Genomic DNA, 25,558 nt, shown 5'->3' with positions numbered 1-25,558 from the left:
CTGTCCTGGCACCATAGGGGCTTCCTAAATGCGGCGTGCCCCCCAAAAACCATTTGTCGCTCCTTCCTTTCTGAGCCCTCTACTGCGCCCGCTGAACAATTAACATAGACATATGAGGTATGTGCTTACTCGAGAGAAATTGTGTTTCAAATACAAGTAAAAATTTTCTCCTTTTTACCCCTTGCAAAAATTCAAAAATTGGGTCTACAAGAACATGCGAGTGTAAAAAATGAAGATTTTGAATTTTCTCCTTCACTTTGCTGCTATTCCTGTGAAACACCTAAAGGGTTAATACACTTACTGAATGTTTTTTTGAATACTTTAGGGGGTGTAGTTTTTATAATGGGGTCTTTTATGGGGTATTTCTAATATGAAGACCCTTCAAATCCACTTCAAAACTGAACTGGTCCCTGAAAAATAGTGAGTTTGAAAATTTTGTGAAAAATTTCAAAATTGCTGCTGAACTTTGAAGCCCTCTGGTGTCTTCCAAAAGTAAAAACTCGAAAAAGTAGACATATTGTATATGTGAACCCCAAAAAAATATATTTTGAATATCCATTTTCCTTACAAGCAGAGAGCTTCAAAGTTAGAAAAATGCAAAATTTTCATTTTTTTCATAAAATTTTGGGATTTTTCACCAAGAAAGGATGCAAGTTACCATAAAATTTTACCACTAAGTTAAAGTAGAATATGTCACAAAAAAACAATCTCGGAATCAGAATGATAACTAAAAGCATTCCAGAGTTATTAATGTTTAAAGTGACAGTGGTCAGAATTGCAAAAAACGCTCCGGTCCTTAAGGTATAAAATTGCCTGGTCCTTAAGGGGTTAAGGGGTTAAAGGTCCCGGACATTTTTTGAACATCTGACCACTGTCACTTTAACCTTAAGGACACATGACGTTCTCATACGTCTCCATTTCCGAGTCCTTAAGGACACATGACGTATGAGAACGTCATGTGTTTTACCGGCCCCCCGCAACCATCTGGAGCGGAGCCGGTCCCCGATGCCTGCTGAAATCGTTCAGCAGGCATCGGGGCATATCGCCCAGGGGGGTCATTATGACCCCCCATGTCGGCGATGGCCGCAGATCGCTGGACAATTCAGTCCAGCGATCTGCGGCGGATTCCGGGTCAATCGGGTCTCCAGTGACCCGGTGACCCGGAATTATTGGCTGATCGGGGCCGTCAGAGACGGCCCCGAACAGCCAGAGCCAGCAGGGGTGAGGTGGCACTGGTGCCACCTCACGATCGCCCTGATTCGTCGGCCGGATTACCGGCCGACCAATCAGGGCGCCTGCTGCGGGTGTCACTCCCGCAACCCGCTCCGCCCCTCTTCCGGAGGACGTGAGCGGGTGCGGGACGTGCACCCCGGGTGCTGGGGACCCCGATCCCCGGCGCCCCTGTTGGGATCGGGGCCCCAGGAGCAGCGGCGGCGGCGGAGACGACGAGGGACTGACCTGTGCGGCGAGGATCGTTGGAGGTGAGTGACAGCCTCCTGCTGTTGCTTAGCAACAGCTCCCAGCATGCAAAAAGGGCATGCTGGGAGCTGTAGTTATGCAACAGCAGGAGGCAGACCACCACAACTCCCAGCATGCCCTTATGGGCATGCTGGGACTTGTAGTTTTGCAACAGCTGGAGGCACATTCTTTCTATGGAAAAGTGTACCTTCAGCTGTTGTGTAACTACAACTCCCAGCTTGCACAATCAGCTAAAGTGCATGCTGGGAGTTGTAGCGGTGCATCTGGTGGTTGCATAACTACAACTCCCAGCATGCCCCTTGGCTGTCGGTGACTGCTGAGAGTTGTAGTTTTGCAACAGCTGAAGGCACACTGAGTTAAGTAGTAAACCAGTGTGTCTCCAGCTGTTGCATAACTACAATCCCCAGCATCCCCAGCCAAAGTAGTATGCCTCCAGCTGTTGCATAACTACAACACCCAGCATGCCCTTCCGCTGTCCGTACATGCTGGGGGTTGTAGCTTTTGCAACAGCTGAAGGCACACTGGTTGCAAAACACTGAGTTTGTTACCAAACTCGGTGTTTCACAACCAGTGTGCCTCCAGCTGTTGCAAAACTACAACTCCCAGCATGCACTGATAGACCGTACATGCTGGGAGTTGTAGTTTTGCAACAGCTGGATGTTCCCCCCCCAATGTGAACGTACAGGGTACAGTCACATGGGCGGAGGATTACAGTTAGTATCCGGCTGCAAGTTTGAGGTGCGGCAAAATTTCTGCCGCAGCTCAAACTGCCAGCGAGAAACTACTGTGAACCCCCCGCCCGTGTGACTGTACCCTAAAAACACTACACTACACTAACACACAATAAAATAAAAAGTAAAAAACACTACATATACACATACCCCTACACAGCCCCCCTCCCCAATAAAAATGAAAATGTCTGGTACGCCACTGTTTCCAAAACGGAGCCTCCAGCGGTTGCAAAACTACAACTCCCAGCATGCACTGATAGACCGTACATGCTGGGAGTTGTAGTTTTGCAACAGCTGGATGTTCCCCCCCCCCAATGTGAACGTACAGGGTACACTCACATGGGCGGAGGATTACAGTAAGTATCCGGCTGCAAGTTTGAGCTGCGTCAAATTTTCTGCCGTAGCTCAAACTGCCAGCGAGAAACTACTGTGAACCCCCGCCCGTGTGACTGTACCCTAAAAACACTACACTACACTAACACAAAATAAAATAAAAAGTAAAAAACACTACATATACACATACCCCTATACAACCCCCCTCCCCAATAAAAATGAAAAACGTCTGGTACGCCACTGTTTCCAAAACGGAGTCTCCAGCTGTTGCAAAACAACTACTCCCAGTATTGCCAGATAGCCGTTGACTGTCCAGGCATGCTGGGAGTTTTACAACAGCTGGAGGCACCCTGTTTGGGAATCACTGGCGTAGAATACCCCTATGCAAGTCCCTAATTTAGGCCTCAAATGCGCATGGCGCTCTCACTTTGGAGCCCTGTCGTATTTCAAGGCAACAGTTTAGGGCCACATATGGGGTATCGCCGTACTCGGGAGAAATTGGGCTTCAAATTTTGGGGGGTATTTTCTGCTATTACCCTTTTAAAAAATGTAAAATTTTTGGGAAAACAAGCATTTTAGGTAAAAAAATATATATATTTTTTTACATATGCAAAAGTCGTGAAACACCTGTAGGCTATTAAGGTTCAAATTACCCCTTGTTACGTTCCCCGAGGGGTCTAGTTTCCAAAATGGTATGCCATGTGTTTTTTTTTTGCTGTCCTGGCACCATAGGGGCTTCCTAAATGCGGCATGCCCCCAGAGCAAAATTCGCTTTCAAAAAGCCAAATGTGACTCCTTCTCTTCTGAGACCTGTAGTGCGCCAGCAGAGCACTTTTCACCCCCATATGGGGTGTTTTCTGAATCGGGAGAAATTGGGCTTCAAATTTTGGGGGGGTATTTTCTGCTATTACCCTTTTTAAAATTGTAAAAATTTGGGGAAACCAAGCATTTTAGGTAAAAAAAAAATATTTTTTTTACATATGCAAAAGTCGTGAAACACCTGTAGGGTATTAAGGTTCACATTACCCCTTGTTACGTTCCCCGAGGGGTCTAGTTTCCAAAATGGTATGCCATGTGTTTTTTTTTGCTGTCCTGGCACCATAGGGGCTTCCTAAATGCGGCATTCCCCCCCAAAAACCATTTGTCGCTCCTTCCCTTCTGAGCCCTCTACTGCGCCCGCCGAACAATTAACATAGACATATGAGGTATGTGCTTACTCGAGAGAAATTGGGTTTCAAATACAATTAAAAATTTTCTCCTTTTTACCCCTTGCAAAAATTCAAAAATTGGGTCTACAAGAACATGCGAGTGTAAAAAATGAAGATTTTGAATTTTCTCCTTCACTTTGCTGCTATTCCTGTGAAACACCTAAAGGGTTAATACACTTACTGAATGTTTTTTTGAATACTTTAGGGGGTGTAGTTTTTATAATGGGGTCTTTTATGGGGTATTTCTAATATGAAGACCCTTCAAATCCACTTCAAAACTGAACTGGTCCCTGAAAAATAGTGAGTTTGAAAATTTTGTGAAAAATTTCAAAATTGCTACTGAACTTTGAAGCCCTCTGGTGTCTTCCAAAAGTAAAAACTCATAAATTTTATGATGCAAACATAAAGTAGACATATTGTATATGTGAACCCAAAAAAAAAATATTTTGAATATCCATTTTCCTTACAAGCAGAGAGCTTCAAAGTTAGAAAAATGCAAAATTTTCATTTTTTTCATCAAATTTTGGGATTTTTCACCAAGAAAGGATGCAAGTTACCATAAAATTTTACCACTAAGTTAAAGTAGAATATGTCACGAAAAAACAATCTCGGAATCAGAATGATAACTAAAAGCATTCCAGAGTTATTAATGTTTAAAGTGACAGTGGTCAGAATTGCAAAAAACGCTCCGGTCCTTAAGGTATAAAATGGCCTGGTCCTTAAGGGGTTAAGCATTAAAGGGGTATTCCAGGAAAAAACTTTTTTTTATATATATCAACTGGCTCCAGAAAGTTAAACAGATTTGTAAATGACTTCTATTAAAAAATCTTAATCCTTTCAGTACTTATGAGCTTCTGAAGTTAAGGTTGTTCTTTTCTGTCTAAGTGCTCTCTGATGACACCTGTCTCGGGAAACACCTAGTTTAGAAGAGGTTTGCTATGGGGATTTGCTTCTAAACTGGGCGTTTCCCGAGACAGGTGTCTTCAGAGAGGACAGAAAAGAAGTACCTTAACGTCAGAAGCTCATAAGTACAGAAAGGATTAAGATTTTTTAATAGAAGTAATTTACAAATCTGTTTAACTTTCTGGAGCCAGTTGATATATATAAAAAAGTTTTTCCCTGGAATACCCCTTTAATGCTTAAAGTGACAGTGGTCAGATGTTCAAAAAATGTCCGGGACCTTAAGGTATAAATGGGCTGGGTCCTTAAGGGGTTAAGAACAGTGGGACCTGCAGTCGATCCATTGGGAGATCCTAATGTCCCTCAAATCCTTCATTTTCTCCAGGCCTGGATAAGAAGCTAAGTACCCTTAAAGTACAAATCTCAACACTTATTTCTGGAGCAACAAGCAATCCTCTATCAAGACCATCTGTTCCCCCTTGGGATTTGAATCTGCTGTTAGATGCCTTGTCAGGACCACCATTTGAACCTCTGGATTCTATCTCCATCAAGTTGCTCACCTTCAAGATGTGTTTCCTCCTGGCAATAACCATGGCTAGGAGAATAGGAGGATTGCAAGCGCTCTTTGCATTTCCTCCTTATATCAAAATCTTAGACGACAGAGTAGTAATGAAAACTTTACCATCCTTCCTGCCAAAAGTGGCTTCAGAGTTTCATAAATCTCAGATTATCCTTCCCTCCTTCTGTGATGAAAGGAGACATGAAGGTGAAGTCAAGTTCCATAACCTTGATGTCAGAAGATGCCTCCTGAACTACTTGTAAGGACTTTCGTTCTACAGAAAATCTTTTAGTCCAGTTCTCTGGCCCTAACAAAGGCAAAACTGCCTCTAAACCTTCTATCAGCAGATGGATCAGGGCATCAATTACATTATCCTACACTACAAAGAATCAGGATCCACCTTCCTATTTTTTCAGCTCACTCTACCAGAGCAGTGACTTCTTCTTGGGCCGAGGAGGCTGAAGCCTCTTTGGATCAAATCTGTAGGGCAGCTACATGGTCCTCAAAACATACCTTTCTAAAACACTATAGGTTGCAGCTAAATCCTGTTTCTGATCTTTCTTTTGGACGTAAAGTCCTTCAGGCGGTAGTCCCTCTCTGATTGGTTACTATTCTAAGTCTCCAAGGGTGCTGTCATGAGCACTTTGGTAAAATAGATTACTTACCGGGTAATCTGTTTTTCATTAGCTTATGACAGCACCCCTCATTTATCCTGCCCTAATAAAAAAATAATTTTCTATGTTTATTGGCTCCATTGGAGTACTTTACTTTGAACTGAGGTGTGGAGGTCCCTTTTTATATTCCCAGTTTTCCTTTCCTACGGTGGGAGGTCCTCTCCTGGGGTGCTCTCATGAGCTAATGAAAAACAGATTGCCCGGTAAGTAATCTATCTTTTTTACCACTAGTGTAGTAAAGAGAATAACGGCATAATTGGATACTTGCTGTTTTTTGTCTACCCCAATTTTTCCACATGCACCGAAATACAATTATTAATAAGGCTAGTTTCACATCTATGTCTGAGCTCTCTTCTGGAATCTCCATTCACAGAATCTATAGAAATAGCGGGACTTCAGTTATATTTTTTTATTTATTGTTAACATAGTCTAATATATCTGTGCTTTTTGTCAGGTTTGGAATATTAAGGGATTTGAAAGGAGGGGGGGGGAGAGTTTGAAGTATGCCCATTTTGATATACATTAAAAAAATAAACTTGCCCACCTGCCGTGCTCTCGTGGTGCCTTCAGTGTCTTACTATGATCCCTTATGCAATACTTTTTCTGCTTCCCCTACCCAATACATCTTGGAAGAAGACCTGGGCCTAGACCTAATATGTCACATTTGCGCTCAGCCAATCACTGGCTGAGGTGGGACATCGCTGCGACCAGCGATTCACTAAGCTGTAGCAGAACATGTAGGCCCCAGAAAGCAGGTAAAGGATTAGGGACGGAACAGGATTCCAGAGGCACTGCAGAAGCGCTGCAGCAGTTTTTTACTGCTTTTTAGGGTACCACTCCGTGGGTGGGATGCAGGGCACCTGGCCCACAGAGTGTAAGGAGGTAACCTTACCTCTGCCGGCTGTACGGCATACAGCGGTGCATAGCTCACCATTGTATACTGTACAGGAGCCCAGACTCCCATCACTATACTGACGGGAGTCCCTGCTCCTATATAGCCGTGGGTACATCTCAGGCTGGGCATGATTTATACATTGTATATCTACTGTCCACCACAGACCATACAGTAAACCAGAAAAACTGCCACAGTGGGAAATCCACCGCTAAAGCAGACACACAGAGCTACCTATACCTGTATGTTCACTTAGAGATTCTAAACCACAAGTCTGTATACAGCTTGGGTATAGCGTTCTAAAACTGCTGCTATTAAGCCATTTTAGCTTTGCTTTTCTATAATAATTCACTTTTTACTGATGGCTCCCAACAATTGAATACTGTGCTGATGACGCTGAGGACAGTACACATGCGTAATAAAGCAAGGTTTAGTACAAGCACCAAAAGGGTTAGTTCCGATCCTGGCAGTTGCAGCATGGTTTGGCTGATTATTAGCCTAGGCTCCTCCTTCTGACAATGAGAAAAGGTAAGATGGGGGGGGGGGGGTCTGAACTGGAGTATATTTGGAATGTGCTGTTTGTCTATCCCTCTGTCCTCCCATACTTCCTTTCCATGTCATAAAACATTTTATCACACAATGAGGAGTAAAAGGAAGGGTGGTGGATGCTAACCGGAGCAAACAGAATGACAAGAGAAATGGGTTGTGATTTGCCTAAAAAAAGGTGAAACAAAATAGGTGATACATTCCGTTTAGCTAGTGTCAGACATTCTGTAATTTTTGTATGTATCTTAACTTACCGTGTGTGTCTTCTTTATAGCTCTCGGAAGCAAGTCAAAAGAAAAAGCAGCTAGAGCAAAGTGTTCAAAAAGCTAAAGTTGGGCGTCAAGATACGGTACGAGTTTCTTTTAATATTTTGCATTTAGTTTACAAATAACTTGTCCATCAACATTCCTTTAATCCAACATTAACTAAACCAGACAGGTGCATGATCATTATTATTAATTTTAGATACATGACAAAAGGAGCTTATACAGATCCATGATGAAAAATTTGCAAAATGTTATTAACATGTAAATCCAAATACAAACATTTCAAACCAAATAAAATACATATAAATGTATAAAGTGCAGATACAACTGCGGAACTGCAGCCACAGAGGCACAGAAAATGAAGGGTGGTCTGGTGGGACTCAAATGCTACCATAAACTTGACTAAAAAAAATAATATAGGGGAAAACCTAAACAAATGCCCAGAAAGAAAATGGCAATAATTGTAATGTAGGGAGGTAAACAACAATAGAGACCCCCCCAAAAAACACAGTGGTCAACTAAGCAGTAGAGTAGGTATAAATAAAGCAGAGTAAGAGAGTCACAGCAAAGAGTACTAAGCACAAATAAACAATATACAGGTATAGTTACCAAGAGACAGAGTGACACACGTGCACCAGACCACCCTCACCCAATGTTTCACCAATGAGGCTTCTTCCGGGGCCTCTTTCATGTGTAGTATTTTGGACAGTATTTGAAGCCAAAACCAAGAGTGGGTCCAAACTCAGAAAAGGTGCAAATCTTTTAATTATACTCGTTCTGCATGTCAGCCCCAATTCTATTTTTGCCTATGAATACTGACCAAAATGTTACGTGTGAAAGACGCCGCACATAGTTAAAGAAACATGTATAAAATGTACTTGATAAGGGTAAAAATCCTATATAAAGACGGTCCAGCCTAATATGTGAACATGAAGTGTCATAGTTGGTTATTTCTAAATGGGGGATTAGCTGATTCAGCTGGGACCTCCACAGATTCCGAGTATGACTCATTTATACGTAAAAGAATATGTCAAAAGAAATGAAAAATATATTAGAATTTTGCTAAGAAATAAACAGAATGTTCCGAGTTGTACATTTTGTAGGGTCAGCAGTGGTCGGAATCCTTCAAAGGGTGTAAGGCATTGTTCTTCAGGTTGGATTAACCATTCACATTAACTCACCTAGACCACGGCCACCTTTACACCTTATACATAAACATGGTGTTTTCATGTGGTAATTCATGTAAATATGTGTGGAGGATTTTATTAAGCTAGGGGAAGAATACATTAGAGGTTTGAAAAGAATACTGCCTAAATGGAGTACTCTGACTTTGTATAATATTTATGGAAATTCTTTTGAGAGCGATTTTTAAACTATATTGTATTTTGCCAATGCATTTCAGCAATCTTATCATATTAAATAAACAGCTTTTAAGGACAGCACAATACAGTGCTTTGCAATTCTTCACACTCCCCAGGTTTTATAGAACTCCACAGCAAGATACTTCTTAATAAAAGAGGGTCCATTTTCATATGAATATGTCACATACAGAGGAATTGTAAGAGACAGGTTAGTTGTGCACGATTAGGTATAGTGATCACTCATCTCAGTTGCCATACCTAATCTTTAATGAACCCATTGAACAGTGGATAGGTTTGCACTTTCTCCATTTGTCCCATGTTTGCACAAGTAATGCAGAATTTTTTTGGAAGCTTTGACAGTAGGACTACTAATCCTAAGATTGTTTTTGCATTGTATATAAGTACTTGTACTAGTATATTATTGTTTCTGTTATTTGTAGACATCCATTGTTAGTCCCGGTTTATTAGGATAGTTATTCTTGGAGAATTTCAAGAAAAATACTATGTGGATACAATTAAGAAGTAAAATTAAATGTCACTTTCTACTTAATGAAAAAAAATTAATGTTTAACATTTTTTACTTACTTACAGTTACTGTATTCCTGCTGTGCTCCATCCTTCATTCATGTAATGTCCCACCCCTTTGTACCCTATCCCTCTATGCAGTTTGGGAAGTGCTCCTGTCTATAAGATGAAAAATGGAAAAAGGGGAAATGTTTATTAAAGGAGTACTCTAACATTTAAACACTTATGCCATATCCACAGGTAGCATGAAACGGGGACAGGCTTTCTCTGTGCAGTGATTCATAAGTCACCTTAAAATACTTTGGTGTTTCAGATTAATCCTATATAGAGCACCAGTGGGGAATGGGGTACCAAGTCACTGGGGTAGCCTCTTGTGGCTTTTCCCTGCTCTGCCAGCCCCGATTGATTGAGCTCTCCCTAAACCCAAATAGTGAATCTTATATCACTGTACCAAGGAAGTTTGTCAGTGTTTTATTCTGCCTTTTCCAGACCGCTTGAAACTGGTGGCATATTCCCTTTAAGGCCCTTTTGTACAGGGTCATTGTCACCCAAACAATCATTCATATGAAAATTTGCTCTCGATCATTGTCCAGTGTGAACATGCCCAACGATTAAAAGATAGCACACTCATTTGTTGTCAATCACTGGAATGTGCTGCCGACAATAATATAAAGTGGTCTATATGACCAATTGCACACATTGAAAAGTAAAAATTAAAGTAAACAAGTGCTAATCAACTTGCTATATTGTTGATTGGTACTCCTCATGAGCAGTGTATATAGACCCTTGGGACAACATAATTTGGTCCCCTACTCATAGAGTGCCAGTGTGTTATGACCTCCTGCATGCTCTGCATTCTGTAACAAGCTGTGTATGTCTTTTAATAAATACAGAGGAGACATTAACTCTAGTATGTATCAGAAAATCCATTAGTAAGAATTTATGAGCTGTGATCTCCCTCTGTTTCCCTAATTTAAGTGCTGCTTTGCTGGGAAACAGCCTGACAATAAGCTATACTGCCTGATGTAAATGTGTGCACTGCTCTCTAAAATAAGCCTTGTTATAATACTTTTGTTGATACCCACCTAAAAGGTGCTATTAAAGCGTTACTGTCGTTAGAAATAACTTTTTTTTTCCATTTAATACTTCCTTAAAAACTAAGCGTTTTCCTAAAATACTTTATAAAAAAAATGTGATTGCTAAAAAGTGAAAAAAGGGTTTAAACATTTTGGCCACTAGGGGTCTCTTTCTTTTTCATTTTGCAAACAAACCCAGAAATGTCTGCCTTTTTTGGTCCTTTTAAAAAAAAAAAAAAAAAAAAAAAGAAGGACCGAAATATGTGAAGGGAGGGGGGATGGAGGTGTCGTCATCTCTATGCTGATCCAGACAGCTGCAGTCTTTGAGAAGCATCCTCATGCACAGTTACAAGCAATACAAGGTGCTAAACTATTATATATATGCCAAATGGTCTCTCTTTGGTCTTTTTATAAACTTATTTTTTGTGTATGTGCACCATATCGGTTCCACATGGCTGCTTTAGGGTTATAAAAAGCATGCACTTTGGTTATAAAGCTGTGGAAATTTAAAAAAGCAGGTTTTTCTTCTGTCCTTGCACCATATAGTTTTACATGGCTGCATTAGAGTTGCATATAGAGCCTGCATAGCTGCATTAGATATATAGAGTAAGCATAGCTGCATTAGAGATATATAGAGCATGCATTTTATTTGAAAGCTTTGCAAATGTAAAAATGTTTGTGCCGATCTCATGGCAGGGGAGGGGGGAGGAGATGAGCTCCAGGGGATACACCCCCAGCCTGTGAATGGAATTCAGAAGACTGAGAAAGACTGAGCACAATAGAATAGCTAGATCAAAAGGTATTTTACATACAGGTCTTATGGCACATTATTACACTCATTTAAGCATTTTTTTTTCTTACTAATGACAGTAACGCTTTAACCTTGAAGGTAGGGATATCGGTGGCAATACCCCTACATCACAAACAAATGTCAGAAAGTGGCCTGCAAGGTCATTCAGTGACAATGCCTGCCCACACAATACAAGTTGTATAAACATTTAGTTATCATCCCAAGTATTTATATTGTTTGTATTTAAATGGTTGACTGGGGAAAACAAAAATTTCCTCTATGGCTGGGGGTGGTCCAGGTTTAAAAAACAAGCTAAACTCACCCCTCCTGATCCTCCACAGCTGCCACACTAACTTTCCAAGTCCTACGCTAGTCGTCCTGGTTTCTACTTGCCCACTTTTAATTCCATTTTTTTTTTTGTGACCAAAAATTAGCAAATTTGCCATTAGATATTTTTTATTCATTTATGCCATTGCCTTGTGGAATCAATTACATAATATTTTATTAGTTCCAACAATTACATACATGGTGATACCAAATATGTGTTACTGTCATTTTAGTTAACTTATAATAAATGCATCTGAGGACTGAGAGGAGATCTGCACATCTAGATGGATAACCCAGCCGACTGGGGTGCGGAGTACAATACAACCTGCTTCTTTGGCTAATGACGATCGCAGTGGGTGCTAGGAGTGAGACCCAGTGCAACCAACAACTTTTAACATGTCTGATTGACACTTCAAGTTTTTTTTTTATGACAATAATGCTTTAACTGGATGAAGTAAAATATACTGAACCACAAATACATTGCAGTATATCCAGCTGAGGCAGTTTTCTAGTTTTTGCGCATTTCCATTTAATATAAACAATGTTACTTTCAGCAGACTCCCAGTTTTTTTTTTATATATTCAGCAACTAAGATATCCTGCTCCTGGTTATAAATCATCAGAATTCCTTTATTTGAGTATCAGACCCAGAGTTACAGTCTGCATTATTGGACAGAGCTGCATTTAAAATATTCTGTTTGAGTGACAGTTGACAAGATAAACAGATACATCTGTAACAGCTTAAAAAAAAAAATTATATTTGGCTGGGGATGGGGTAAATAACAATCTCATGTAGCTGCCTAGGCAGGACACCACTGTGACCAGTGATTGACCAAGCAGGACAGTTCCTGCAGGGATGGCACATCATTTGCAACCAGAATGTAACCAAGAGAACTGGTGCCCGGCATCGTCTGTGTGGCAGCTGTGGGGTATCATGGCAGGTGAGTGCAGTGGTCCCTCAAGTTACAATATTTATTGGTTCCAGGATGACCATTGTATGTTAAAACCACTGTATGTTAAGACCGTGAGGGAGATTTATCAAGGGATTTAAGCAGCTTATTTTTTTTTTTGCTTACAAAAGTCGCACAGTCACACGTGAGACTTTTTGCGCAGCTTTTTGCACAGCTCTGCTCCCCAGCACCCACTCACATCCTCCACCTGCCTGCAAGGTGTTAGGACTACAACTCTCAGCATGTCCTCACTGTAAGGGCATGCTGAGAGTTGTAGTCCTGCAATAGCTAGCGGGTGGGTGGTAGATGTGGGCAAGTGGTTGGGGAGCGAAGCTGTGCAAAAAAAAAAGTCGCATAAAAAGTCTCTTTTTTTTACTTTCATTTCACGGGCACAGTGGGACGAGTGGGTAGGAGATGTACAGGAGGGTGACAAGATTGTCACCAGCCCGCACCTCTTCTGCCCACCCAACACTACTACAACTCCCAGCATGTCTTTACTGTAAGGACATGCTGGAAATTGTAGTTGTGCGGCACGGGGGGTTTGTGTTAGATGGGCGGGTAGATGACAAGCTTGTCACCCACTTGTGCCACATGACTATAACTCCCAGCATGTCCTTACTGTAAGGGCATGCTGGGAGTTGTAGTCATGCAGTGGGGGCACATCTCCCCCCCAGCTCTGCTGCATGACTACAATTTCCATTATGTCCATACTGTTAGGGCATGCTGGGAGTTGTAGTCATGTGGTGCATTGCATGTGGGAAATGTGTGGGTTGGTTACAATAAATGTACTAACCTGTTTTCCTTGTTTTCTTTTTTTTTTTCCTTCTTGTTTCAGATCCATGTATCCTGTGGACTACGACAATGACCAGTGTTTATTTTATTTTTTTTAAATGGTTAACAAGGGCTTGTGAGGGAGTGTTTTTTAGAATAAAAGTTTTTTAAACTTTTTTTTTTTTTTTACTTTACAGGCTTAGAAGTAGAAGCTGTCTTATAGACAGACTCATTAGTAAGCCAGGGTTTAGCATTAGCACCAAAAACAGCTAGCACTAACCCCCGGTTATTACCCCTATACCCACCACCACAGGGGTGCCTGAAAGAGCAGGTAACAACAGGCCCAGAGCTGAAATATGCTCCCGGGCCTAGGCGGTAACAGGCTGGCTGGATTTAGGCTGGGGAGGGCAGTAAAAATGGTCCTCCCCCACCCTGGTAACATCAAGCTGTTGCTGCTTAGTTGGTATTTGGCTGAGAATGAAAATGTGGGGAACTCTATACGTTTTTTTCCCCATAAATAATTAAATAATTAAAGAAAAACACATAGGGTTCCCTGTATTTTTATTCTCAGCCAGATACAAACCAAACAGCAACAGCCTGACATTACCAGGGTGGGCAAGAACCATTGTTACTGGCCCTCCCCAGCCTAAATAATGCCAGCTTGTTACCGCCTAGGCCCAGGAGCGCCATTTTTGACGCTCGAGGCCTGTTGGTACCGGCTCTTGCCGACACCCCTGCGGCGGTGGGTACCGGGGTAATAATTGGGGGGGTTATCGCTAGCTGATTTTGGGGCTAACGCCAAGCCCAGGCTTAGTAATGGACTTCGTCTATAAAACAGCTTCCACTACTAAGCGTGTAAAGTAAATAAAAAATAAAATAAAACACATTTAACAAAACTTTTATTCCAAAAAACACTCCCCCACAAGCCCTTGTTACAAAATGTTGTTATTATTAAACAAAAACACTGGCCATCGTAGTCCACCAAATCTGAAGTAGCCCACCGGATAGATGTATCTGAAATGAAAAGAAAAAACAAAACAAACAAAAAATGGGTTAGTACATTTAGGGGGAAAAAAGTGGTAAAAAAAAATGTAATAAACATACACACATTTTTTTTTGCTTAAGCGTGCTAAGAAAATGGTATTCCAAAGTGATTTTATTGGTTTTTGCTCATGTGAGCCAAATTTATCAACCCCCTGTGTATGATAAATATGTCACACAAGCAAAACCAAAGCAAAAAAAAATGCCTACAGAATTCGCTTACCAAAAAAACAATGATAAATGTCCCCCCATAACTTTATAGATAACTGGTACAATGATCCTTCAACATACGATGGTAATTTGTTCCAAATGAACCATTGTTACTTGCATCCATCGCATGTTGAGGGATCCGTGCAATAATAATAAAGAATGTTATACTCACGTGTCCCGCCACTCCGGACCGTCACCGCTGCCCTTGATCGTCGCTCTCCATCGCCGTCATCATGTCCCCAGGGTGTCCCCACCACTCCGGACCGTCACCGCTGCCCTGGATCGTCTCTCTCCATCGCCGTCATCACGTCGCTGCACACGCCTCTCCTATTGGATGATGGGACGGAGTGCGCGGCGACGTAATGACGACAAATGAGAGCAACGGCTATGTAGCGGAGCATGAAGAGGACGGTCCGGAACGTCGGGGACAGATGACTGACACTCACAGGGGCATGCGTACGGGGCACATTAAACGGCTATCCGGCAGCAGCTGAAGCAGTCTGCACTGCCAGTTAGCCGTTTATGCGATGCCCCCGACATACAAAAGCATCATATGTTGATGCTGCCTTCAACATACGATGTCTTCTGAGAGGCCATCGTATGTTTAAATGATCGTATTTTGGGGCCATTGTAAGTCGGGGGATCACTGTAATTGGTTCTAAAGCCCCAAAATGTCATCCATAAATAGGAGAAAGTGAGAATTCTCCTAATACTAACTAATACAGGTAAAGCAAATCCTTACATATAAAAGTAAGAAATAGCTGCTGAAAGCTGTAAATCACTGTCTATGTAGACAGACTCTTCCTTAGGGTCCTATACAGTACACACAGTATAAAAAAAGTTAAATGGATTCACCCCCACCTGGTGTCCAAAGGAGCAGTTAACCCTGGCACAGGTAGGTAGAGTAGGTAGTGTAGTAGGTAGTATAATGACATGTAGTATCTTCCTGTACTATAGGGAGGCGCTACCATACAACAAGCCAGTGAATGCACTTGAGTAATACAGGTGAAAGTCCCATTCTGATTGGTCATTTCTTCCAGCCATTGACATGTTTCGCAGATATTGATTGCACGGAGCAATGTATGTTGAGACTGATTTCAAGTTACAATGGTCCAGAAAAGTCCACTGTATGATGGAAATATTGTAACCTGAGGCCATTGTAATTTAGGGACCACTGTATAGGTTCTTATTATAACTTTATACAGTATTATAACTTTATACAGTATGGCATTCAACTGTGAATATATACTCTATGTTTAATTCCTGTGTAACTGACGCAATTCTGATATCCTACAGGAAGAGCGAACAAAGCTGGCTGCGGAACTTGCATCAATGAGGCAACAAAGAGAGAAACTAACAACAGAGCTGGAAAAGTACAAAGAATGTGATCCAGATGTTATTGATGAGATTCGTAAGTTCAATTCTAGTAGTAGAAATTCAATTTGAGATATACAAAATTCATACTAATTAATCTTTTTTATTTAAAGGGATGGTCCATTTTAGAAAACCTAACTTCATATAGTTTATTAAGGAATTCTGAGTGAATGGTGGGGAGTCCTCTGTTTAGATGCATTACCTCTTAGCCAGAGTGTAGAGCTGCTACAAAATATATATATATATGCTGCTCCATTATTTGTATAATGATTTATTTGAAAACGACTGTGTAATGCTAAGTTTTCCCCCATAGTGGTTAGCTTTCTACTTCCACATAATAGCACTTTGAAGGGTGGTAAGAAGTACAGTAAAGGTAGTAATGTTATTTTTTTTTAAATAGGAGTCCTATATTAAGCTTATGCGCAAGGCCAACTGTCATACCTTTTTTCCAATTTTTTAATGATCTGTGCTCAATGAGGTTTACCTCTTTAGACTAGCACCTTAAAGGGGTTTACATATCTCTTGAAGTTATCCCCAATCCACATGATATTGTCCCCAAAATAATTGGTACACAACACATGTGAGCAGCCCACCAAAAATGTATTAGTTTAGCTCTTGGCAATGTTCAGCGGCCCCATACAGAACCAATGGAGCGATGTGGACTTAAAGGGGGTATTCCAGTAAAAAACATATTTTTTTCATATCAACTGGCTCCAGAAAGTTAAACAGATTTGTAAATTACTTCTATTAAAAAATCTTAATCCTTCCAGTACTTGTCAACTGCTGAAGTTGAGTTGTTATTTTCTATCTGACAACCGTGCTCTCTGCTGACACCTCTGTCTGTCTCAGGAACTGTCCAGAGCAGGAGAGGTTTGTTATAGGGATTTGCTCCTACTCTGGATGAGTATGTTTTTTTTTTTTATTAATTTTTTAAGCAACCTGTCTCAATTTTACAATTGTTTAGTTTCAGTTGTCTGCACCACAGACCTAAACCCTCCTAATGCTGCCTAACGTACCTAACATAACAAAATAAACCTTTACTTCCCTCCAGCGCTTCCACAGTACCTACGGTGACGGATGTGATTGTCTTCCTGAGCTGCAGCGTAACATGGCAGGCCCGGGCTGCAATTGGTTGAGTTATGCAATAAAAAGTTGAGGGCCTATGACGAAAACATAAAATAAGGTTTTTATTCTGGGCTAAAGTGCAAGGAGGTAGGGCTAAGCTACTTCACTTCAGCCCCTAAAATACCTTTTTTTTTTTATAACTTCTGCAAAGGCCCTCAGCTTTAGTACAGTAAACATTTACGTTATTGCACCTGTCGGCCCATGTCTGCAGTTCTTAGTGTGCAGATGGGCTGACAGATTTACTATTGTATGCCATAAAAACACTATTCTTTCTACCCTTCTATCATTCTACCCTTCTACATGCTTTCTTAGAACCGGATCCTTTCCTTTAATAGTTCTCTCTATTCTCCATACACTCATATGTACTTCTTTAATGATGCATACATAGGCTGGGGTCCATGCAGCGTTATGTTTACCACCTTGTTTTTTTATTTTCTTTAGAAATAGGTGACTGGACCATTGTACAGAATAACTACTTTTACCTTTTCTTTCACACCCATTGCTTTGCAGATTGCAAGCTCTTGTGAGCAGGACCTTCCCAACTATTGTTTGGATAAGTTTTTTTTTTTTCTTTTTTTTTACTTTTAATGGTTTTACCTGTACATGTACCTGCTATTTTGCAGGCTGTGGGGTTATTTAAATATTAATAATTATTATTGTATGCTGTACACCAATATGATTTCCATTACTTTGCCTCATAAAATGTCTTCTAAAAAAACTCACAATTGTGAGAATTTACTATGGCCAGCATTTCATACACTGGTCTTAAGTAAAATAATCTGGCTTCTGATTCGCTTGATTTATTAAGAGGCGCTCTGCTCCTAATAATTCAGGTACTGCAGGGGCTGCCCGTTCACCACGCTTTTAGGATCTACTCTAGCTCCAAGGTAGTGTAGATTTCTGCTACAATTTATGTAGTAAATCTGGAGTGAGTGAAAAGCCATACCCCTTTTTGTCCAATTTACACTAAACCACATCCACATAGCAAAGGCATGGTAAAGTTGAAAAAATTCACAAATTGTTGAACAAACGAGTGCAAAATGTGCAATTTGTGGTCACATAAAGTCAGGAGTGCTATTTTACAAATTCCCCCCCATAGTTTGTATGAACTTATTGGCTCAGGTTTATCATTCTTTCTGAAACAAGAAACGGTATGATTTGCCCAAGGCAAGCAATCACAGCTTTCATTTTACCTGGGAAGTTTGAGAAGTGAGAGCTTAGCTCTGATTGGTTGCTACATGCCAATCAGACAATTTTTGTCTCTGAGCCTTTATGTCTAAAATAATTAATCTACATGTTTCATGCACGCAGCCCAAATTTTAACTTGCTTCTGATTTACTAAGTTTGTATACTACTTTTGCATATATAAAACAATATAACTAACTTGGCATAGTCTTGCTACCCAATATCTTAGGTCTTGGGGTCACATTTGAGCTGCATGCATAAAACATGTAATAATTTAGACATAAAGGCTCAGAGACAAAGACTTTTAGCTTGACATCTTGGCTTTACTGATGAAGCTTCTTGTTTGACGTGCAGGCAGGAGGTTTTTCATCTAATAAAAGCTTTAGCAAGCCACTTTGCAGCTATCCCTCTTTTATTAAATATTAGTGCTTAAAGCGGTACTCCAGTGTTTAACTTCAACTTTTAACTCTGGTATCGCTGCTCTGGCCTTAGGTGTATTCCTCTTCCTGGTGCTGACGTGTGATAGATAGATAGATAAGTATATCACTTCAATACACCTCCTGTATGGAGAAACTAGTGGTATGCATTGTTCTGATGTGATTTTGGCCCAAACTGGTGACAAATTATACAGATTTGTAAATTACTTGTATATAAAAAAATCTTAATCCTTCCAGTACTTATAAGCTGCTGTATGTCCTGACAAAGTTGTGTAATTTTTAAGTCTGACCACACTGCTCTCTTTTGCCACCTCTGTCCGTGTCAGGAACTATCCAGAGCAGGAGAGGGTTGCTATGGGGTTTTCTCCTACTCTGAACAGTTCCTGCTCCTGCTCCAGACAGTTCCTGACACGGACAGAGGTGGAAGCAGAAAGCACTGTGGTCAGACTGGAATGAAGTACTGAAATTCCTGTGGTGCATACAGCAGCTGATAAGTACTAGAAGGATTAAGATGTTTAAATAGAAGTAATTTACAATCCTGTATAACTTTCTATTGCCTGTTTATTTGAAAGCATTTTCCTCTGGATTACACCTTCAATGATTGGCTGGCCGATTCTAGCAGCTTTATTTTTTTCTTTGAAACAATTTAAGAGTTTCCTTGGCTGTGTGTTTGAGAATTTTGTCTTTCTGAACTGTCCGCCCTCATTTCATCTTCATCATCCTGGCAGAAGATTTTTGTCTCAGTAAATTTGCCCATTCATTCTTTCTTTAATTATGTGAAGTTTGCCAGGACCATTTGCCAAAAAGCAGCTCCACACCATGATGTTCTCACCTCCAAACTTCACTGTTGGTATGGTATGTTAGGGTGATGTGCAGTGAATTTTCTCCTTCAAACATGGTGTGCATTATGGCATCCAGACAATTTTGCTCTCATCTGGCCACACTATGAGGGAGATTTATCAAAACCTGTGTAGAGGAAAAGTTGACCAGTTGCCCATAGCAACCAATCAGATCGCTTCTTTCATTTTTAAAAGGCCTCTTAAAAATGAAAGAAGCAATCTGATTGGCTGCTATGGGCACCTGGTCAATTTATTCTTTGCACAGGTTTTGATAAATCTATAGACTCTGTTCTCACAGTATTTCACTGGCATTCCCAATGTTGTGCAGGAAACTTTAACCACATAAGGACCATGGACGTATGCGTATGTCCTAGCTCCCTGGTACTTAAGGACCAAGGACGTACGCGTACGCGTCCTGATCTTCGGTGACCGGGAAAGAGCAGGCCGGACTTCCCAAGGAACTGAAGTAATATGTGCCAGGATCGTCCCAGGCCAACACTTTCCAGGTGAAGTCCCCCACACTGGAAAGAAGGGACGATCCCAGAAAAGATGCAGAGTGTGTCACAAGAGGGGGATTCGGAAGGACACCACCACTCAATGTGACACTTGCCCCGATCATCCGGGCCTCTGCATTAAATCTGCTTCAGGGAGTATCAGACTTCCATGTGGTACTAAATTTTCCCTATTCATTTTAATTTCCCATAATTTGACCCCAATGTACCGAGTACATTCCAAGTTTTAACCCCATAAACCACTAAATTGCCCCAAAAACTCTTTTATAAAAAATTTAAAAAAATAAACCCTGATAAGACCTCTGGGGGTATTTTTTCCAAAAATGGGTCATGGGTCACTGAGTCACTATCATCTGGGACTTTTTATGTTGCCTCAAATTCGCAGCACTCTCTCTCTCCACCTGAGCAGGGTGTGCATTTGAGGCAACAGGTTAGGGACGGCCACACACATCACATTCCCAGAATGATGATTCAGAGCATAGGGTTTGGGGTGGGCATATTTTTTAGTTTTGGCTATGCTCTGGCTCATCATTCTGGGAACATAACCTGTTTTATAATATTATGTCCCACTGTACCCCTTGTTAGTAATTTACCCCATGTAACGCTCCTTGAGGGGGGGTCCCGCTGTTCTGGCTCCATAGGCAGCTATGTAGAAGCTCAAGGCCCCTGACTGCGCTCCTGCTCTTCCGAGACCGGTGTGCACCCGCAGAGTTGTTTACGCCAAGATATGAGGTATGTCCTTACTCCAAAGAAATATATTACACAAATTTACGGTGACATTTTCTCCTAATACCACTTGTGAAAATGAAAAATTTGGGGTAACCCCAGCATTTTACTGTACAAAATCAAATTTTTCCTTTTCACATCCCAGTTTAATGAACATTTATTAACCCCTTAAGGACAATGGACGTACTCCTACGCCCCCGTTTCCGAGTCCTTAAGGACCGAGGACGTAGGAGTACGTCCTGTCCATTCCCGGCCCCCCGCCGCTAGCCGGAGGGGAGCCGGTGCCCGATGCCTGCTGAAATCGTTCAGCAGGCATCGCGGCATATCGCCCAGGGGGGTCATTATGCCCCCCCATGTCGGCGATGGCCGCAGATCGCTGGACAATTCAGTCCAGCGATCTGCGGCGATTCCGGGTCAATCGGGTCTCCAGTGACCCGATGACCCGTAATTACTGGCTGATCGGGGCCGTCAGAGACGGCCCCGAACAGCTGGAGCCTGCAGGGGTGAGGTGGCACTGGTGCCACCTCACGATCGCCCTGATTCGTCGGGCGGATTCCCGGCCGACCAATCAGGGCGCCTGCTGCGGGTGTCACTCCCGCACCCGCTCCGCCCCTCTTCCGGAGGACATGAGCGGGTGCGGGACGTGCACCCCGGGTGCTGGGGACCCCGATCCCCGGCGTTAATGTTGGGATCGGGGCCCCAGGAACGACGACGGCGGCGGCGGCGGGACTGACCTGCAGCGTCGATCAGCAGCAGCAGGAGGTGAATGACAGCCTCCTGCTGTTGCTTAGCAACAGCTTCCAGCATGCAAAAAGGGCATGCTGGGAGCTGTAGTTATGCAACAGGAGGAGGCAGACCACCACAACTCCCAGCATTCCCTTATGGGCATGCTGGGACTTATGGTTTTGCAACAGCTGGAGGCACATTCTTTCTATGGAAAAGTGTACCTTCAGCTGTTGTGTAACTACAACTCCCAGCTTGCACAAACAGCTAAAGTGCATGCTGGGAGTTGTAGTGGTGCACAGTGAGAAAGTTGTAGTGGTGCATCTGCTGGTTGCGTAACTACAACTCCCAGCATGCCCGTTGGCTGTCGGTGACTGCTGAGAGTTGTAGTTTTGCAACAGCTGAAGGCACACTGAGTTAAGTAGCAAACCAGTGTGTCTCCAGCTGTTGCATAACTACAATCCCCAGCATCCCCAGCCAAAGTAGTATGCCTCCCGCTGTTGCATAACTACAACACCCAGCATACCCTTCCGCTGTCCGTACATGCTGGGGGTTGTAGCTTTTGCAACAGCTGAAGGCACACTGGTTGCAAAACACTGAGTTTGTTGCCAAACTCTGTGTTTCACAACCAGTGTGCCTCCAGCTGTTGCAAAACTACAACTCCCAGCATGCACTGATAGACCGTACATGCTGGGAGTTGTAGTTTTGCAACAGCTGGATGTTCCCCCCCCCCCCCCCCCCCCCATGTGAACGTACAGGGTACATTCACATGGGCGGAGGATTACAGTAAGTATCCGGCTACAAGTTTGAGCTGCGGCAAATTTTCTGCTGCTGCTCAAACTGCCAGCGAGAAACTACTGTGAACCCCCGCCCGTGCGACTGTACCCTAAAAACACTACACTACACTAACACAAAATAAAATAAAAAGTAAAAAACACTACATATACACATTCCCCTACACAGCCCCCCTCCCCAATAAAAATGAAAAACGTCTGGTACGCCACTGTTTCCAAAACGGAGCCTCCAGCTGTTGCAAAACTACAACTCCCAGCATGCACTTATAGACCCTACATGCTGGGAGTTGTAGTTTTGCAACAGCTGGATGTCCCCCCCCCCCCCAATGTGAACGTACAGGGTACACTCACATGGGCGGAGGATTACAGTAAGTATCCGGCTGCAAGTTTGAGCTGCGGCAAATTTTCGCCCGCAGCTCAAACTGCCAGCGAGAAACTACTGTGAACCCCCGCCCGTGCGACTGTACCCTAAAAACACTACACTACCACACCACAAAATAAAATAAAAAGTAAAAAACACTACATATACACATACCCCTACACAGCCCCCCTCCCCAATAAAAATGAAAAACGTCTGGTACGCCACTGTTTCCAAAACGGAGCCTCCAGCTGTTGCAAAACAACTACTCCCAGTATTACCAGACAGCCACTGACTGTCCAGGCATGCTGGGACTTTTACAACAGCTGGAGGCACCCTGTTTGGGAATCACTGGCGTAGAATACCCCTATGTCCATCCCTATGCAAGTCCCTAATTTAGGCCTCAAATGCGCATGGCGCTCTCACTTTGGAGCCCTGTCGTATTTCAAGGCAACAGTTTAGGGCCACATATGGGGTATCGCCGTACTCGGGAGAAATTGTGTTACAAAGTTTGGGGGGTATTTTCTGCTATTATCCTTTTTAAAAATGTAAAATTTTTGGGAAACCAAGCATTTTAGGTAAAAATTATTTTTTTTTTTTACATATGCAAAAGTTGTGAATCACCTGTGGGGTATTAAGGTTCACATTACCCCTTGTTACGTTCCCCGAGGGGTCTAGTTTCCAAAATGGTATGCCATGTGTTTTTTTTTTTTGCGGTTCTGGCACCATAGGGGCTTCCTAAATGCGGCATGCCCCCAGAGCAAAATTTGCTTTCAAAAAGCCAAATGTGACTCCTTCTCTTCTGAGACCTGTAGTGCGCCAGCAGAGCACTTTTCACCCCCATATGGGGTGTTTTCTGAATCGGGAGAAATTGGGCTTCAAATTTTGGGGGGTATTTTCTGCTATTATCCTTTTTAAAAATGTAAAATTTTTGGGAAACCAAGCATTTTAGGTAAAACATTATTATTTTTTTTTACATATGCAAAAGTCGTGAAACACCTGTGGGGTATTAAGGTTCACTTTACCCCTTGTTACGTCCCCTGAGGGGTCTAGTTTCCAAAATGGTATGCCATGTGGTTTTTTTTTGCTGTCCTGGCACCATAGGGGCTTCCTAAAGGTGACATGCCCCCCAAAAACCATTTGTCGCTCCTTCCCTTCTGAGCCCTCTACTGCGCCCGCCGAACAATTAACATAGACATATGAGGTATGTGCTTACTCGAGAGAAATTGGGTTTCAAATACAAGTAATAATTTTCTCCTTTCTACCAATTGCAAAAATTCAAAAATTGGGTCTACAAGAACATGCGAGTGTAAAAAATGAAGATTGTGAATTTTCTCCTTCACTTTTCTGCTATTCCTGTGAAACACGTAAAGAGTTAATACACTTACTGAATGTCATTTTGAATACTTTGGGGGGTGTAGTTTTTATAATGGGGTCATTTATGGGGTATTTCTAATATGAAGACCCTTCAAATCCACTTCAAAACTGAACTGGTCCATGAAAAATAGCGAGTTTGAAAATTTTGTGAAAAATTTCCAAATTGCTGCTGAACTTTGAAGCCCTCTGGTGTCTTCCAAAAGTAAAAACTCATAAATTTTATGATGCAAACATAAAGTAGACATATTGTGTATGTGAACCCAAAAATGTTTTATTTTGAATATCCATTTTCCTTACAAGCAGAGAGCTTCAAAGTTAGAAAAATGCAAATTTTTCATTTTTTTCATAAAATTTTGGGATTTTTCACCAAGAAAGGATGCAAGTTACCATAAAATTTTACCACAAAGTTAAAGTAGAATATGTCACGAAAAAACTATCTCAGAATCAGAATGATAACTAAAAGCATTCCAGAGTTATTAATGTTTAAAGTGACAGTGGTCAGAATTGCAAAAAACGCTCTGGTCCTTAAGGTGTAAAATGGCCTGGTCCTTAAGGGGTTAAACACCTGTGGTGTTTTAAGACTTGCTATACCCCTTGTTACGTTCCTTGAGGAGTTTAGTTTCCAAAATAGTATGCCATGTCGGTTTTTCTTTGCTGTACTGGCACCATAGGGGCTTCCTAAATGCGACATGCCCCCCCCCCCCCGTTTCAGCAAAATTTGCAAATGTGACTCCTCTTCTGAGCATTGTAGTGCGCCCACAGTGCACTTGATGTCCATACATGGGGTATTTCCATACTCAGAAGAGATGGGGTTACACATTTTGGGGGGGCATTTTCTCCTATTACCCCTTGTTAAAAATTAAAATTTTGCGGAAAACCCGCATTTTTGTGAAAAAAACGTAATTTACACATCCAACTTTAACGAAAAGTCGTCAAACACCTTTGGGGTGTTAAGGCTCACTGTACCCCTTGTTACGTTCCTTGAGGGGTGTAGTTTCCAAAATACTATGCCATGTGTTTTTATATTTTTTTGCTGTCCTAGCACCATAGGGGCTTCCTAAATGGGACATACCCCCCAAAAAAAACATTTCAGCAAAATTTGCTTTTCTGAGCATTGTAGTGCACCAGCAGAGAACTTGGCATCCAGACATGGGGTATTTCCATACAAATTTTAGTGGGCATTTTGCCCTATTACCTCTTGTAAAAATGTAAAATTTGGGGGAAAACCAGCATTTTAGTGAAAAAAAAAATCATTTACACATCCAACTTTAACGAAAAGTTGTTAAACACCTGTGGGGTGTTAAGGCTCACTGTACCCCTTGTTACGTTCCTTGAGGGGTTTCCAAAATAGTAGGCCATGTGGGTTTTCTTTTTTTTTTTGCTGTCCTGGCACCATAGGGGCTTCCTAAATGTGACATGGCCCCCGAAAACCATTTTAGCAAAATTTGCTTTCCAAAAGCAATATTTGAC

General features: G+C 41.9%; 1 protein-coding gene across 3 annotated transcripts in view; it reads left to right on the top strand.

The window, feature by feature from the left end:
* Window positions 1–25,558, top strand: part of MND1 (meiotic nuclear divisions 1) — a 110,665-nt gene that overhangs the window by 73,516 nt on the left and 11,591 nt on the right. For all 3 annotated transcript variants that reach the window (XM_056562557.1, XM_056562567.1, XM_056562550.1), the window contains exons 5-6: window positions 7,597–7,671; window positions 15,935–16,049. In XM_056562557.1, coding sequence (XP_056418532.1) covers window positions 7,597–7,671; window positions 15,935–16,049 — 190 coding nt within the window. The remainder of the gene's footprint in view (window positions 1–7,596; window positions 7,672–15,934; window positions 16,050–25,558) is intronic.

The sequence above is a fragment of the Hyla sarda genome, chromosome 1 (assembly GCF_029499605.1).
Source record: "Hyla sarda isolate aHylSar1 chromosome 1, aHylSar1.hap1, whole genome shotgun sequence".
NCBI lineage: Eukaryota > Metazoa > Chordata > Amphibia > Anura > Hylidae > Hyla > Hyla sarda.
The sequence above is the reverse complement of the archived record's forward strand: the minus strand, read 5'-3'. Positions and strand labels throughout refer to the sequence as shown.